Source organism: Epinephelus fuscoguttatus, linkage group LG12 (assembly GCF_011397635.1).
Source record: "Epinephelus fuscoguttatus linkage group LG12, E.fuscoguttatus.final_Chr_v1".
Lineage (NCBI taxonomy): Eukaryota > Metazoa > Chordata > Actinopteri > Perciformes > Serranidae > Epinephelus > Epinephelus fuscoguttatus.
The window spans coordinates 8,082,355-8,098,470 of record NC_064763.1 but is presented as its reverse complement, the minus strand read 5'-3'; the positions used below and the strand labels follow the sequence as shown (position 1 = coordinate 8,098,470).

The 16,116-nt window shown below is 38.1% G+C and overlaps 1 protein-coding gene across 12 annotated transcripts in view; it reads left to right on the top strand.

Moving 5' to 3' along the window:
- Nucleotides 1-13,462: 13,462 nt before the first annotated feature.
- The window catches only part of picalma (phosphatidylinositol binding clathrin assembly protein a), a 43,466-nt gene continuing 40,812 nt past the window's right edge, over nt 13,463-16,116 (top strand). For 11 of the 12 annotated variants that reach the window (XM_049592571.1, XM_049592566.1, XM_049592575.1 and 8 more), the window contains exons 1-2: nt 13,463-13,594; nt 13,788-14,032. In XM_049592571.1, the coding sequence (XP_049448528.1) occupies nt 13,903-14,032 (130 nt within the window). In that variant the 5' untranslated portion in view covers nt 13,463-13,594; nt 13,788-13,902. Of the gene's footprint in view, nt 13,640-13,787; nt 14,033-16,116 lie in introns of all 12 variants that reach the window. The other variant, XM_049592573.1, reaches the window with a different exon arrangement.

Sequence of the window (16,116 nt, the reverse complement as noted above, 5' to 3'; positions counted from 1 at the left end):
AGGCAGGCTCTATGGACAGTCTAGTGTGGCATGCACCTTTGTGATCTGCAAAGGCTTCTGACCAAGGTGGGGCGCATGCTCAGTCAGTGGCATTACTTTTTTCCATTACTCGGGGGGAGGAAGTAATGAATTACATTTACTCTTGTTATTGTAACAAAGTCGTTTTTTGTGTACTTGTATATTTTTTTTTTGGTAATCAGTAAGTTAACTTCTACTCAGGTAGTTTTTATCACAAGCAAAGGTGCCGTAAGTTGCCATGGAAGTTCAGGTTAACAACTGATCACAGGAATTTATGGCAAGCCGTTTTAACATTTAATCACTAAGTCTGACTATCCGGAATTACCATTATAGATATCTATAATGTCATTTTGACTAGTAGTAATGTCATTGTGACTAGTATGAATTTTAATTTAAGATATCTGTAACGTCATTCTGACTAGTCAAAACTGAATTACAGATATCTGTAATGTCATTTTGACTAGTCAAAACTGAATTACAGATATCTATAACGTCATTCTGACTAGTCAAAACTGAATTACAGATATCTGTAATGTCATTTTGACTAGTCAAAACTGAATGACAGATATCTATAAATCTGTAATTCAGTTTTGACTAGTAAGATTCAAACTATTTTTGCCATTTATGTGTATGGGGTTTGTCATTATAGATATCTACAATTACATTATGACTATCTATAATTCCAGTTTGAGATATCTACAACGTCATTTTGACTACTCATAATTCAGTTGCAGATATCTACAACGTCATTTTGACTAGTCATAATTCAGATGCAGATATCTACAACGTCATTTTGACTAGTCATAATTCAGATGCAGATATCTACAACGTCATTTTGACTAGTCATAATTCGAATTCAAGATATCTACAACGTCATTTTGACTATCTGAAACTCAATTCAAGATATCTAGAAAGGACCATGTAGATATCTTCAACTGATGATAATTAAAGATATCTTGAACTTGAATTATGACTAGTCAAAATTAAATTGTAGATATCTCAAACTGGAATTACAGATATCCACAATTCAGTTGCAGATATCCGCAATAAGAATTGCAGATATCCGCAACTACATTGGAGATATCTATAATGACAAACCCCATACACATGAATGGCAAAAATAGTTTGAATCTTACTAGTCAAAACTGAATTACAGATATCTGTAACTGTAGTTTTGACTAGGCAAAATCGAATTACAGATATCTTGAATAAGAGTTTTGACTAGGCAAAATTATGTTGCAGATATCAGCAATGAATATCCAGTCTAGCGATTAAATGTTAAAACGGTTTGCTATAGGAATTTGTAGGCAGCATAGAGTACTAATAGGAACTTGCGGGCACTGACATGTAGTTTCAATTTCATATGTAAACAAAAATGCAGTTATCTATGCAAATCAGGACAGTGGGTGGGGGGATTTTGACACAGCAGCTGTCCAAAGGTTACACCTTTTTTAAAAAGGTAATAGCTTTTAAGAAACTCTCTGGTATAAATAAATAAGGCTAAGTATAATTAGAGACTGTTGATAAACTGAGACAGCCCACGTTAGATTCATTTCCTGTATCTGTGTCACATGGGTTTTGACACTGCCCTGCCTCTTTAGGACACTAGTGGCGGCCCTGGGTCTATTCATTCCAATTAGAAAAGTTGACATGAGTACAGATTATGACCGTTTTCTTCTGCCTCAGAGTCACTGAAGTAAATACTGGACCCGTTTTTCACAAACCCTAACCATCCTAGACATTCTGAAGACATTTAACATATTAATGCATGTAACATGCAAATGATAAACATATTATGTAAATGAAACCTTTGAATGAAATCTCTTTATAAGTAGCTTTAATTGCAAAGTGAGTTCTGCAGTTCATAATTTAGTGTTCAAATGACAAATCCCCAGTTTGATTAAATATCTCGGCTCTGGTTCCATTAGTCTTTGAACACAGTTTTTCAGATGAAATTATTTCTTTTTGCTCACAGTACCTTGTTGTAGTAGAAAGCTTAGTTGTGATAATTAACAACAGAATAATGATTTCTCAGCAATGTGCCTGTTCATCAAAAACATATTTATTTCAGAGCTTTTTATTCAAAGAACGTGAACCATTTGCATCTGAAAATGGGTTTGTGTAATGGGGCTCACCATAAAACATCTGGGTCTTGAACCAGGTAAATATCAATAAATCTGCACCTTTGCAGATCTGAGTTCTATATTATTTTCAAACCAGCTTCCAAGAACCATAAAATCCAGACTCATGTCAAATTGTAAACATTATAATCTGGATAATTCAGTTATCCACGTACAACAAACAGGACCTTGGTTTGAGTTGTATTCAGTAGTAATCAAGATTTTATTAAATTCTTTTTTAAATTAATCACTTTGTTAATAACAAGGGACATTTCTTAATCAAAATTGAATCCATTTATTTATTTATTTATTCCTTTAGCAATTTTCTGAAGTAAAAGTGGACTGGGGAAACAAGTGGATTAATTCCACTGCAATTGTGGACATTCTCACTTGATTTTTCTTGTTTGACTGAATCATTGTTGCATTTGTTACCTTTGCCAAGGAGGTTTTGTTTTCAGTTCATTTTGTTTTTCAGCAGGATTATAAAAAAAAAAACTATACCCAGATTTTCATCAAACTTGGTGGAAGGTTGTAAAATGGGACAAGGAAGGACTCATTAAATGCTGGACAGGATCTGAGAGCCCTTCTAGCTGTTTATCATATGAATACATTTTCAACTGTATATGCATTTTTTTTGTAGAAAACAGATATTTAATTGAGCTCTTTGTCTTCACTGTTGTCAAACTATATGCATTGTATATGTTAAGTAATAAGTCATGTTCTTGCGTCCTTATCTTACAACTTACCAGAGTTTAGACAACATTAGTTAGTGTCATTAAGATAACTTGATTCCATACCCTACAAGTTGTCCTTCTAGTGCTGCAGCTATATTAGATCCCTTCCCGGGATCTTATGGAAGTTCTCATATGAAGAGTTCAGAAAGAGTTCAAGTTCTCTCTCTTTGACAAATTAACTTTGTGTATATAAGCTGATGTTGGTAGTAGGTCAAATGTATCAATTACCTCAGTTTTGGAGGAATACCACTTGAATAAGGAATAAGAACCAGTGAAGAGCTCTCCCTCAACAGAAGAAAGATCTGAGGATCCTTTATCTGGAGTGAAATCAATCTAGACTGGGTGCCGTCACACTAAGCTCTCTTTAGCAGTTTGAGTGGCACACAAATAATTTTGTGTGTTTGACAAAATGAAAGGGCAAGTCTCTTAGCTTTTGTGGGCTAAAATGTCATCACTTGGCATGCATACAAGAAGCTAAGTCTTTGCATCATTTTCAGTGTCCCTCAGAGGGTATCGCTGTATAAGCTTGTCCTCCCTGTTGACATAGCTATTATATACATGACAAATACATTCTTCAGAGGAGGATGCATTCTCTGCCTGAACAATATAGCAGTTGCAGGAGGGGGAAAAAGGAGTTAAGACTGGAATGTGTAATAGCTGGCCACATGGTCTAAACTAATGGGGGGCAGCATTTCACCTCCATGCTAACTACTGAATAACAGCAAGGCAAGAATACGTGCAGTTTGAGCAGCCACACTTATCCCATATATTGACACCATCTGGAATGCTGTAGCTTAAATGCAGTCACTGGAGGTAAAGTTCTAATGTTAAGGCTATAAACTAACTACACTGCAGTCGCATGACTTCATTGTCACCACCACAATGAGGCTTTGAAGGCCAGTGTTATTTAGGTTCTATTTCTATTGGCATATTCTTTCAAAACAACTCTAGATAGGCACAGGTGGAAATAATAAATATAACAAAGTAAGCTGACATTTATATGTTTAACATTTTATTGACTTTTAAAGATTTTTTTATACGAATGTGTCTTGAAGAGTCTCAGGTGGATTATGACTCCTCCTCCAGCTTCTCCTCCTCCTTTTTCTTCCTCAAACCTCCTCAGTCTGGAGCTTAATGACCAGCTCCTGGTTGGTTTAGGCCTGTTGTTCATTCATATCCTCTAACTCTATCTCCTCCTTAATCTGTTGAACCAGAGTGTCCTCCTCAGACATCAGGTCATCCAACTCTTTGAATAACTTTTCTTTTTCAGCGATGGTCTCCTCAGCCACCAGCTGCTTTATGGCCTCCACGTCCTCTGACACCTTTTCAGCTCGGGACTGAATCTCATTCTGTTGTTTCTGAAGGCTGTCGCTCTTTCCTTTTTCAGCCTTGAGCTGAGCTTCATAGCTCAGGTTGATCTGATGTGAAGATTTCAGTTGTTTAAGTTCTTCCTGAAGAGCTTTATTTTTGTCTTTTTCAGCCTGGAGCTTTGTTGAAAATGATTCTTGGCTCATTGCGTAAGCCACTTTGAGATCTACCAATTCTTTTAGAAGTACCTTCTTATTCTTTGTTTTGATGTTGTTTTGAATCTCAGTGGCGAGCCTCATGGTGTTCATGGTCTCTGGGTCACAGAGCCTCTTCAGCCTCTCCAGTTCATTGCGGGTGTCCTTTTCTTTGACAATTAACATTTCTTTGAGGTTCTTCTGGCGGCACAGCTGTTGTCTAGTGTCTTCCAGTTCTCTGCTGAGCTGCAGCCGCATATTATACTCCTGCCAGCGTTGAGCACGCTCCTGCTTCAAGAAGTTACTCAGCTGCCTCACTTGGCCCTGCAGTGTTGGGCCCTGGGGCCTCCAGTTGTTTCTCTCCTGCTCCATTTTTAGCTGGTAGATTCTCCAAATTTCTTGCGTAGGTACAATCTGTGGTTTGTCTCACTTAAAAAATGGTGCTCTCACACAATGGTGTGTCTCTGTTGAAAGGTTGTTCAGTACTGACTGAAAACATAATAACCTGCTGATTTTAGAATGTCATCACATTTAAAACATCACGGAAACAGTTCCATTCAATTTAATTCAAACAAGCTTTATTGGCATGGTGATCAACCTACATTATAGCCAAAGCTAAATTACACATTACTGAATAATCAAGTTTTACACCAGAAAACTAAATAGATAATCACAAAATCAATACACTTTGAACACACACTCACATGGAAACACTTATGGCAACATTCAATATATTTTGCAGCAAATATTGCACACTGACTTTTCTTCCCACAAAGGCAGGACAATTTCTAAGGATCAGGGAGATGGATAAATCCATGGTACAACCTAGATATTTTTTTGTATTTATTAAGTGCCCATTTAAGCAATAGGTCTGACAGTTTTTAAATGTTCTGCCTTAAAGCAACAAGAGATCTCTTCCCTGATTTATTGGCAAAACTCAAAACTAAAATAAAACTTAGAAGGATAAAAATTACTAAACCTTGTCTGTAAATAATAAGCATTTCAACTAAAGGCTAAATCTAAAATTGCTGCCAAAATTAACACTGATCGCCAGAAGCAAAACGTTACCATTAGGCTATTGCTGAGCTACACCACAGTTGCATGATTTCATTGTCACCACCACAATGAGGCTTTGAAGCCATGTTCAGTGTGATGTTGCTTTGTAGTCTCATTTAGCCACTGGTTAGCAACCACTTTTTTTTAAACAAGACATGTAAAATCTTCAAAATTCACAAGTGGGATCCACTATAAATATGATTATATTATTTGACTCCCAAAAAGGCATTTGTTATGAGGAAGACAACCTCTCTAGTCTGTACTCTCTGCTCATTAAAGCATCTGGGGACATAGCATGATGTGAGATTGCCTTTCAGTCAAGAAATTCTGGAGGGATATAACAATGCCACGGCTTATGCTTTGAATGGTGACATTTCACAGAAGTTTCTCTGGCTGGCAGGTTGTACTGCAGCAAAAGATGCTCATTTTGAGATGGTAACATCCTCATGATTTCCCACTGCATCAGTAGATAGCTATTGTCCTGAATATTCTGGCAATGGAGCTGTCCTCAGCCAAACTGAATGGAGCCTCAGATTGAGGGGAACAAATAGAAATAATTTTTTTTTTTTTTCATCATTTGTACATTTCTCCCCCGAGGTGTACTTATGGCATTGTCTCCTTTTTTATCCTCTTTTGCTGGTATCACTTTTTGTTTGATAGAAATGTGTATGTGTGTGGGAATTGTGTTGTAACTCAATAAAAAACAGCTGGTGGGAGAATTCATAAGTGAAAATATCTTAAGCTTTATAGTACCTAACCAAAAGCCCATCTAAAAAAAACCCCACTGACTTCAAGACAAAGGAACCTGAAGTGTTAAAATGCTAACTCATTTCTAGGTTTAAGGACTCTGTGCCACTCTGTGCACCAACCAGGTAATAGACAAAGCTCATTATTCAAATACAAGCCCCAAGAAGGTAATACGATCAAATTTTGAGCTTTCTACCATTTTCAGTACTTGCAGTGGATTGAAAAACATCTTCCAATCTTTAATCTACTTAAAATTCTATTACTCTCCATACTATAGGCTTCATTTAAATTCTTAACAGGTCAAAAAGTTATTATACTTCTCCCATACATTTTTAATCGACTACCATTTTTGTATACTTTCAGCTACAGAGTCTACTCAAATGTCACAATGTTATGTTGTTTAAGGACATTTAAGCTTGTATTCATTTTTAAGTACAAATCATTTGTTCTTTCAGCCTTTAAATTATTTAAACCTTCCACTTTAACAATATCACAATTTTGCTTCCAGCTTTTCTAGCAAAGTGTCTCAGCTCTTAGCCTCTTTAGGTTTTACAGTTCAGCTTTCAGCTCTGTCAATTTTACAAATCAGTTTCCAGGTTCTTCAGCTGTGTAGTGCAATGCATTTGCATTTAACGATTCCTGTATTTTCAAGCAATGCTCTGCAACTTCACCTCTAAGCATTCACATTTGTCTTCAGCAGGAAATGCATTTTCTAGTTAACTTCATTTTAACAATACTTTATCAACTTCATGATTACAGTGCATGTACATTTATTAGTATGTTTATTTAGTATTTTAGTATTTTAATAGTCTACAGTAGTTTAGAGGAGATTTCAAAATACTGAGAGACATACACATACTCACATACCAGGTGACTGTAAATTTGTTTTCTCTGTATGTAACATAAAATCTTTGACATATGTACATGATCATTTCTGACAGATAACTGTATCTTAACTACAAAGAAAACTACACTTTAACATCTTATTTTTGACAGATGTTCAGTTGTACTGTCTTTTTAGGATAACTGTAAATTACAGTATAGATTAAAGTGTTTCTTTAATCAAGAAAACAGTGTGCAAATACATTTTTCAGCCCTGGGTAGACTCTGCATATTCATTTCAGGCAGTACGCTGCCCCAACAAACTTAACAAATAAGGTATGGCAGCTGAAGGAAAAACCTTTGTTACCAGCTCTGTGTGTGTGTGTGTGTGTGTGTGTGTGTGTGTGTGTGTGAGTGTGTGGAGTGTGTGAGTGTGTGCGTGGCAAAATGTGGTCCTGGACTACCACAGACCACACACTTCTCCTAACTTGTGAAAGTCCAAATGGTCTCTGTCATATCTTAGAGAGCTCAGAGTGCCCTGTTATCCCACCAGAACACTGTGCTCTGAGAATGCAAGGTTACTCGTGGTTCCCAATGTCTCCAAAAGTAGAACGGGAGCCAGAGCCTTTAACTATCAGGCTCCTCTTCTGTGGAACCAGCCTCCTGTTTCGGTCCAAGAGGCAGACACCGTCTCCACATTTAAGACGAGACTTAAGACTTTCCTTTTTGATAGAGCTTATAGTTAGGGCTGGCTCAGGCTTGTCTTGAACCAGCCCCTAGTCAGGCTGACATAGGCCTAGTCTGCTGGTGGGACCCCCTATAATACACTTCCTATAATACACCGAGCACCTTCTCATCTTCTCTTTCCTCAGTTTCTGAAAAGTTGGTTCTTATTCATTTGCTAACATTCATGTCCTATTACTGCATGTTACTAATTGGGCTTCTTTTCCGGAGCCTTTGTGCTCCACTGTCTTGCAGGTTACCTCGTATCTCAGCTACACCTTGATCGTGGGTCATGGTTGTGCTGCTAATGCCTCCTACTACTGCTGTTATTATTCTTAGTCATACTTCTACTGTTATATGATAATTATTGTCACATACATATACTATCATATATTGATATATACTTACAGCATTCATTCATTCATTCATTCATTCATTCATTCATTCATTCATTCATCTTCTAACCGCTTCATCCTCTTGAGGGTCGCGGGGGGGCTGGAGCCTATCCCAGCTGACATCGGGCGAGAGGCAGGGTACACCCTGGACAGGTTGCCAGACTATCGCAGGGCTGACACATAGAGACAGACAACCATTCACGCTCACATTCACACCTATGGACAATTTAGAGTTATCAATTAGCCTAGTCCCCAGTCTGCATGTCTTTGGACTGTGGGAGGAAGCCGGAGTCAAGAAAACAGAGAGAGAGAACCCAAACTGACACGGGGAGAACATGCAAACTCCGCACAGAAGGGCTCACATGCCCGGGATCGAACCGGCAACCCTCTTGCTGTGAGGCGAGAGTGCTAACCAACACACCACCATGCTGCCCTACTTACAGTATATGCTACCAAAATTACTGTTATTATTCTTATAATATTATTACTAAAATGGATCATATGGATTACTGTAAATGCATTATGTTGACCTGATCCCTCCTCAGTTGCTCTGTCTGAGGTTTCTATTTCTTTCCCCATTATAGGGTTTTTCCAGGGAGTTTTTTCTTATTCGCTGTGAGGGTCCAAAGGACAGAGGGATGTCTTATGCTGGAAAGCCCTCTGAGGCAAATTGTGATTTGTGATATTGGGCTTTATATATAAAATGAACAGAATTGAACTGAAGTGGTTTTCAGTACTTTCCAGGTGTTTACATGTCTGTTTGTTTTTCTGTGTCACCGCAATAGTGTCACAACTGTGCAAGATGTAGTCAAGAAACTTTACAGCTGTGTAGCTCACATTACAGTGAAGGCTGAGTAGGACAATGGGTGTGGTCTGAGCAAGGGCGCCAGAAGAAGGGGGGAAAGATGGTAGCAAATTTCAGATCATTTTAAACTAATCTTCATTTAATCAATACATAGCGAAACTAAGTTGGTGAACACAGGGGGCCCACCACTCACTCCCTGCTCAAGGGCCTGCTTGCGGTAGCAGATTTATTAGCCATGGATTATGCCTCATCAGAGCTGAATATTAAATGTCAGGGAAGTTTATCAGTGCCAAGCATCCTAAAATATCACCCTTATGCACTTTGAAATCATCTTTCTGAAAATATGTTTTCTGCTGAATGTTGCATGACATTTATAAAATAAGAAACAATATGAAATTCATCTTAGTAAAGATTTAGTTTAAAAAAAAAAAAAAAGCTTGGAAAAGTCCACTCAAAACCATTTGATTCACTCTCAAAAAAATAGATTTTAGTGATGCTTGTTGCATTCCTGGGTCAATTTTGTATGGCACACTTAATATACATCAGTGCTTCAATTTTCATATTGAGAAATTGAGAGCTCAGCTACAATGTTTTTGACATAAAACCCTGTCACCCTCCCTATGTCAAAGACAAAATGCATCCCTCTGCTATAGACCCCCCTATTATTGTATATAGAATATCCCTGTGTATTGTATATATTGTATATCCATGTGGAATATGTTTAACTTCATTAAAGCTGTTTGAGCACAACAATGACTTTGGTCAACTAGTATCAAGAAACTAGGATAAATGTGTCATCAACAACTTTAATAATGTTCTCAATGTGACTTGAGGAGGTCTTTTTACTGTGCAAGCAATGCCATAATTACAAATGTTGACCACTAGATGTCCTCAAAGTTATACCAAATTTTGGGACGCTGGAGGAGGAAGAGCATGTTCAAGTGCTGTCAGAAATATCACAACCAGCTCTTTAAAGTATGGAGGGGCCAGCTCATATCTGCTCAGAAGCTATATCAGGAAGTCTTTTTTGGTATCTGTATTTATGAGAAGTGATTATAGGAAGAGGCCACAGAGTCTAATTCTATATGCTAAAAGTGATTCTATATGCTAAAAGCCCTATTTAGGGCTAAATTAGATAATGCAGTAAACATCCTGTGTAGGTCTCTAGATATCCAAAGGCTTGCTGAAAAGTAGGCTATTATGGGCCTTCTTTTTCTCTTTTTTCATCCATTGCGACTTTTAAAATAACTATGTATATGTTAAATAAATGAACATATACTTCACTCCATATTTTCCATCGGATCCCAAAATAGTTTTTGAAAGGCAAAAAACAAAACAAAAAAAATGGCCAAGTGCAGCCCCAGTGCAAAGCTGTCTTGGTCAAGGGATCCTTTCGGTAACCTTGCATGAGGTCATGACAGACAATCCTCACAAAGTAGGCAATTTATGGAAGCAATCTATATTGGTACTTCCTGTACAGACTGAATGGCTGACCCATAGACTGTATGTAAAGATAGACAGAACGTCTCCACTTACTCCCACTGCACAAATATGAAGCCAAAATAACCCAGAGATGACCGCTGTCATGTTGTGCTGGTGACATCATTTGGAGCCAGAATCAGCACAATAGCAATCTTGGCAGTGTGGGGTTGCTGCCCATACACCTATCTGACCAATCCTGAGCAGTGCCATTGATGGCAGAGCATACCAACTGGCACACACAGGTGCCAATCATGATGTCAAACCTAATTTTTATAGTATGAAATAATTAATTAAAATTAAGCTTATCAGAAAAATTAACACTCGAATATACAGCAGATAGAACTATCTAATATATCAGAAATCATCTTTTTGAAACATTTATTTGACGTTTTTATTTGAGTTTTTAGTTTGGCTCATGTCCTTGTCCACCAACATGATGGGGGCGAGCTTTATAAGCTTTATGTACTGCAGCCAGCCACCAGGGGCCAATCAAGATGTTATGGCCTCACTTTAATGGAGCTGTCATTTTGTCAATCTTTACATACTGTCTATGGGCTGACTCCACTAAATTGAAGTCTTAACAACTCGTAAGTGAAGAATTCATCAAACAATGTAAAAAGTTTCCTACACTGACCAGGATTTAAACCATACTACAACAACCACAACATCGAAACCTAAACACTAGATCACCAAAGCCACTATTATTTGGATTTTTAAACAAAGTAAGAACTGTTGTGTAAATGTGGAATAGACAAAGTGAAGCTGACATCAAGCTGTGTTAAATTTGTTGGATGTGGCACTGTCTTGTGACATGCCTGTTAAGGTGGTCAAGCAGCAGCATTTGGACAAACAAATCAAGATAAACAACATAGATCCATACCCCGACAGTGAGAACTATGTTGTTTTTTGACTGAGTGCATACACTTGTAACTGGCATAACAGAGAGCATACCTCACAAGATGGTATACTGTCCCACATGGCATGTACCTTCATATTCTCTAGAGTGCATATGTGATATATAGGTCCCTTATTAGTCCAATGATAGTTGATAAAATTCCAAATGGTTATGGCAATGATCAACACACGCCAATGACCATAGCCTACTGACATCAGTAGCAAAATGCACTTTTGAACACAAATGGAATAAGGCAGTGGTTCCCAGGGGCCTGAACCTCCAGGGGTCTTTAAGGGACTTACTGGGTGTCCAAAGAAAAATGAAAAATGTCCAATTCAAATAAACCTGAGGAAAATTGAGAATTAATTATAAGGCATTACTTTTGAAGCAGTGAAAAACCAAAGCAAGTTTACGCTGACTGAGAAGGTGAAGTCTTAGCTTCTTGTACCCCCTCTTTACATTGACTGTTTTGTGCTCTTCACTTCAGATTTACTTAATACAAATGAAAGAAACAAGCAAAATGTGTACATTATATATACCCCAAAGTGTGGATGGATTGCTAATTTTGGGCCTACTGTGCACAGGCCCAGGGGCCGAAAGTGTCAAGGGGTCCCCTGGCCATTACCTGCAAAATATCATTCAAATGAATACTTACCAACCAGGAAGAGACTCAAAATGACCACACAGAGACATAAAAAGACCACATAGAGATGCAAAGGAACTACAAAAAGACACTAAATAGCAATACCAGGAAAAACAAGCACAAGGAGACACAAAACAATGACAAAGAGCTACAAAATTACCCCAAAGTGATACAAAATAATGACAAGGAGACTTATGACCACAAAGAGGCAAAAAAACACAAAAGATACTGACTACAGAGGGACGCAGAGCCACCACAAAGTCTGTGTGACTTGCTCCAGTATAGGAGAGGTAGTGGGGCCCCTATGCATACCTGTGCCCAGGGGACCATTGGCTCATTATACGCCCATGCCCAAAAGTCCCAAAAATGTATGGAGGCTACACACTAGTGCTCATAGCACTGTTTAAATTTGTTAAAAAACTTATTTTTTAACATACTTTTTGTAAATCTTTCAAGTGTATTACACACCCATTGTGCTCAGTGTCAGAGGAGTGACTATTCCGATCATAGGTTTCACTTCCTCTGTGGTTTTCTCAACTAAAGTTGGTTAACAAGAATTCTGGTCCTGATCACTGACAACCAAAATATTTTCAGAATGACATCCCTGAAGCAAAATCTTATCAAATGGGGTTCTCTGACCCATTGTGTTTCAATATTAGGGTAGGCTAGTTGCATAAAAAAGGTCAGAGAACCACTGATATGGGCTAAAATACACATATAAAACAGATGGAAAATGTAGGCTAACAGCAGTAATCTTTAACATTCAACAACTTGTTGATTTGTAGATGCTGATAAAAAAAAAATCAATCTTAATCAACAATCAAGTCACTGAGACCAATATCTACTTAGCCCATATGTAATATCTTGCCAAAGGCACACGTAAGCCATGTTAGTTATGAGTTTCAGATAAACGCAGGGCAGAGGTGGAGTCAGACAACCCTCCTAATAGAAGCCTGTCACCTGTCTGCACGTGGTGCATCATATGCAAATGTTATGAGAGGTCAGGATTGACCAGGAAATAGACCCGCCATTTTCCTTCAAAACTCTCAGTCCATTTAAACGATGATTTAAACCCAGCAGGGGGAGGCGCTGTGAAATACTGGACGGAGTTCAGCGTGGGAACCAAAGTAAACGACAACGAGAGCCCTATCAAGCTAGACACAGTTAACGCTGACAAGTCCGGAAGTGGTATATTGGAGAACAAAATAAAGATGGTGTAAATAATGGGTGGTAAACCGCTTTTGTTTGTTTTACCACGAATGAAGCCTGGGACCAGTCCATAGCTTCATTTGTAGGGAGAGATTATTTGGGATTGAATTTGCAGCGGCACGCCGACATCGCACGTGTGTGTTTGTGAAGATAAGCATATATAAATAAACGTACTATTTTATTAATAATAGTGACGGTTTATTTTTGGCACTCTCTAAAAGCGAGGATTTGCTGCTATTTATGTGTGAAATTAACACTGAAATGGGTTATCATGGTTGTATTTCATTGTCTTACTTTTTATTTTTTTTCCCTCAATGGAGCTTTTATTGTGGAAAATTGTATCCGGAAGTAGCTAACATCTATTTTTATTCTGTCTATCTACGGTATGTGAGAAAGACTTGTACGGGAAGAGGAGAAGAGGCTGTAGACGAGAAGGATCGATTGTAAGACTGGTTTCGTATCTTACAGTCATTGAGATCTTATAGCTGGTTCGTACTTTAGGTTCAGTCAGTGTCTTTAACTAACGTGTGGGATTTTATCTCCTATTAGTTAGCTAGCCAGCTAGCTTACAAGCGAAATGTAACGCCTCTCGTCGTCTCATTGTATCGTCTCTGTCTCTGTCTCTCTTGTCTCCAGTGTTGTCGGGCGGCACAGAGCCTTTGAAGATCGACACCGTCCACAAAACCCAGGCTATTCCGCTGGATTTGGAAACGTTTCTGTAACGGTGATCGTTTATTTGATCCGATACAGGATGTCTGGACAGAGCATTACAGACAGGATAACCGCCGCTCAGCACAGTGTCACCGGGTCGGCGATTTCCAAAACTGTGTGCAAGGCGACCACGCATGAAATAATGGGGCCAAAAAAGAAACATTTGGATTGTAAGTATGGTATTTATTGCTTGCCGATATATCTGTAGCTGTAATTTCATTTCGGCTCAGCTTTTTTGAATTAACGTCAGGATCTGAATGCTGTGTTTTGGCTATGAGGCCTACATGTAACTTAACGCTAGCGTTAACGTTACATTAACTTAACTATGCTAACAGTTACTCTACTATTACAACTAATACGCGTTTCTACAGACGTTCGATAGATACAAATAGTTAATTTTATTTGTAATAGTAGCAAGGCTTACCGCTTTTGGTAGCTGACAAGTAGTTTGCAAATGACAGTGTTAGCAGCTCGAGTCCTTGTTAATGCTAACGTTAATTCGTTGTAACGCTTTAACATTTTTGTTTTAAATTATCAACCAAAACCTCTAGACAGCTACATTACTTATTTTAGCATTACACATACCCAAATTGTTGAATTCGTGTAAGAAGCCGTGTTGGCTAGCTAGCTCTGAAGAGTGAGTTAATGTCAATACAAAATATGTAACCATAGCAAGTTAACTTAATGAGTTGAAAAGGCTAACTTGTAAGTCTGTGAGATAATAGCCTGACATGTCATGTATCACTTCAATTCGGTGCTTCGGTTCCTCCAAACAGTTCACGTTAAAGTGATATTTCAGTCTTAAGAATGGCCAGGAAGTCCCACTGTCTTAATCTAAAACATAAAATACAGCAATTAGATATCAGTCTATTCCAAAACATTTATTTTGAAGTAGTGTGATTCACAATGTAACTCTGGCTTAATGAAGTTGGATCCTATACACTCCCAACATTACAGAATGCATACAAGTTAAGTTTTGTATGTTTTTAGGTTGGTTTTGATAATGGCACATACTGAGGCTACAGATACGTGAGCTGTGTTTGTGTTAGGACTGTGTGTTTTTAGTACATGGTATGATAATTGCGTCACTTTAAGCACAGTAGAATATTCTAGGCCAGCAATTCTAGTGTCTGTTGACTTTGTACTTATTTCAGGAAGTGGCTTTGAGGTTGTGGACTTATATAACTTTATTAAGAGCACACAAACACATACATTTTCAGCAGGGTCACGGCCAGATCTATTGTTACTATCTTTAAGAATAAGGTTGTTTTTAGTTTTGAACTGTTATTAATAAAGGAACCTGTCCAGCTGGATGGACAGTCATTCTGTTATAGTGCATTTGGAGAGGTTTGACTGCCAGACAGTTGACATAGCCTTTGCAGTTTCTGACCTTTCAGTTGTGTTGGAGTATGTATCTTTTCCCAGACCTCCACAATGCTGTGTGCATGGGGCTTCCAAGTCAAACAGATCATGTGTATACATTTCCGTTTCTTTTTTTATTCTAAGTTCATACAGCATGCATAGATCACTTGGAGCTTATCAGTTCTAATAGCATTGATGACTGGTTCCCCGGTACCATTTGCTTCTAACCCACTGTACGCCAAAACTTGCACAATCTTTCAGATTTATTACATCGCCTCTATTTGTGAACCAGTATCATCAGGACTGTCCATGGACTCTCAGCTTAATAATAGTCAGAGCAGCTAATCAATCTTGTTTCCAGTGTAAAAATAAGTACTCTCAGACAGCTGAGCACAAATCTGCTGCTCCTCTCTGTATAGTATAGTAGAGTACAGAGTAAAAAGTAATCCACATTATATTTTCACATTTTGGCACATTGGGTCTCCATTCCAATTGCTGGTAGAATGTGTAGTCTTTCCGGTATTTGCTAACTGTGTATTACTCATCTTTGTCATCTTTGTTCATATAGTTGATTATCTTCAGGGATAGACTATCTTACATTTTGGCCTACTTCTACTAGCCTTGCCGAAAAGGCACACCAGGCACCAGAACTTGGTAGCACTTTGGTCCACAAGCAGCCAACATGCAGTGTACCTGCTGTGCAAAATTGGTCATCGCAGTTTTATTTGAATAGCAGCCCTCAGTAAGTCTATTGGATACATGGTGTAAGGTTCTAAATGGCATGCCTGTCCTACACAGAGATATTTATATCTAGATATTATCACATTAGTTGGTTATAGTTTAAATAGTGGCATATGCAAAGATCCCAGTAGGATGACTATTGTAAGAAGTT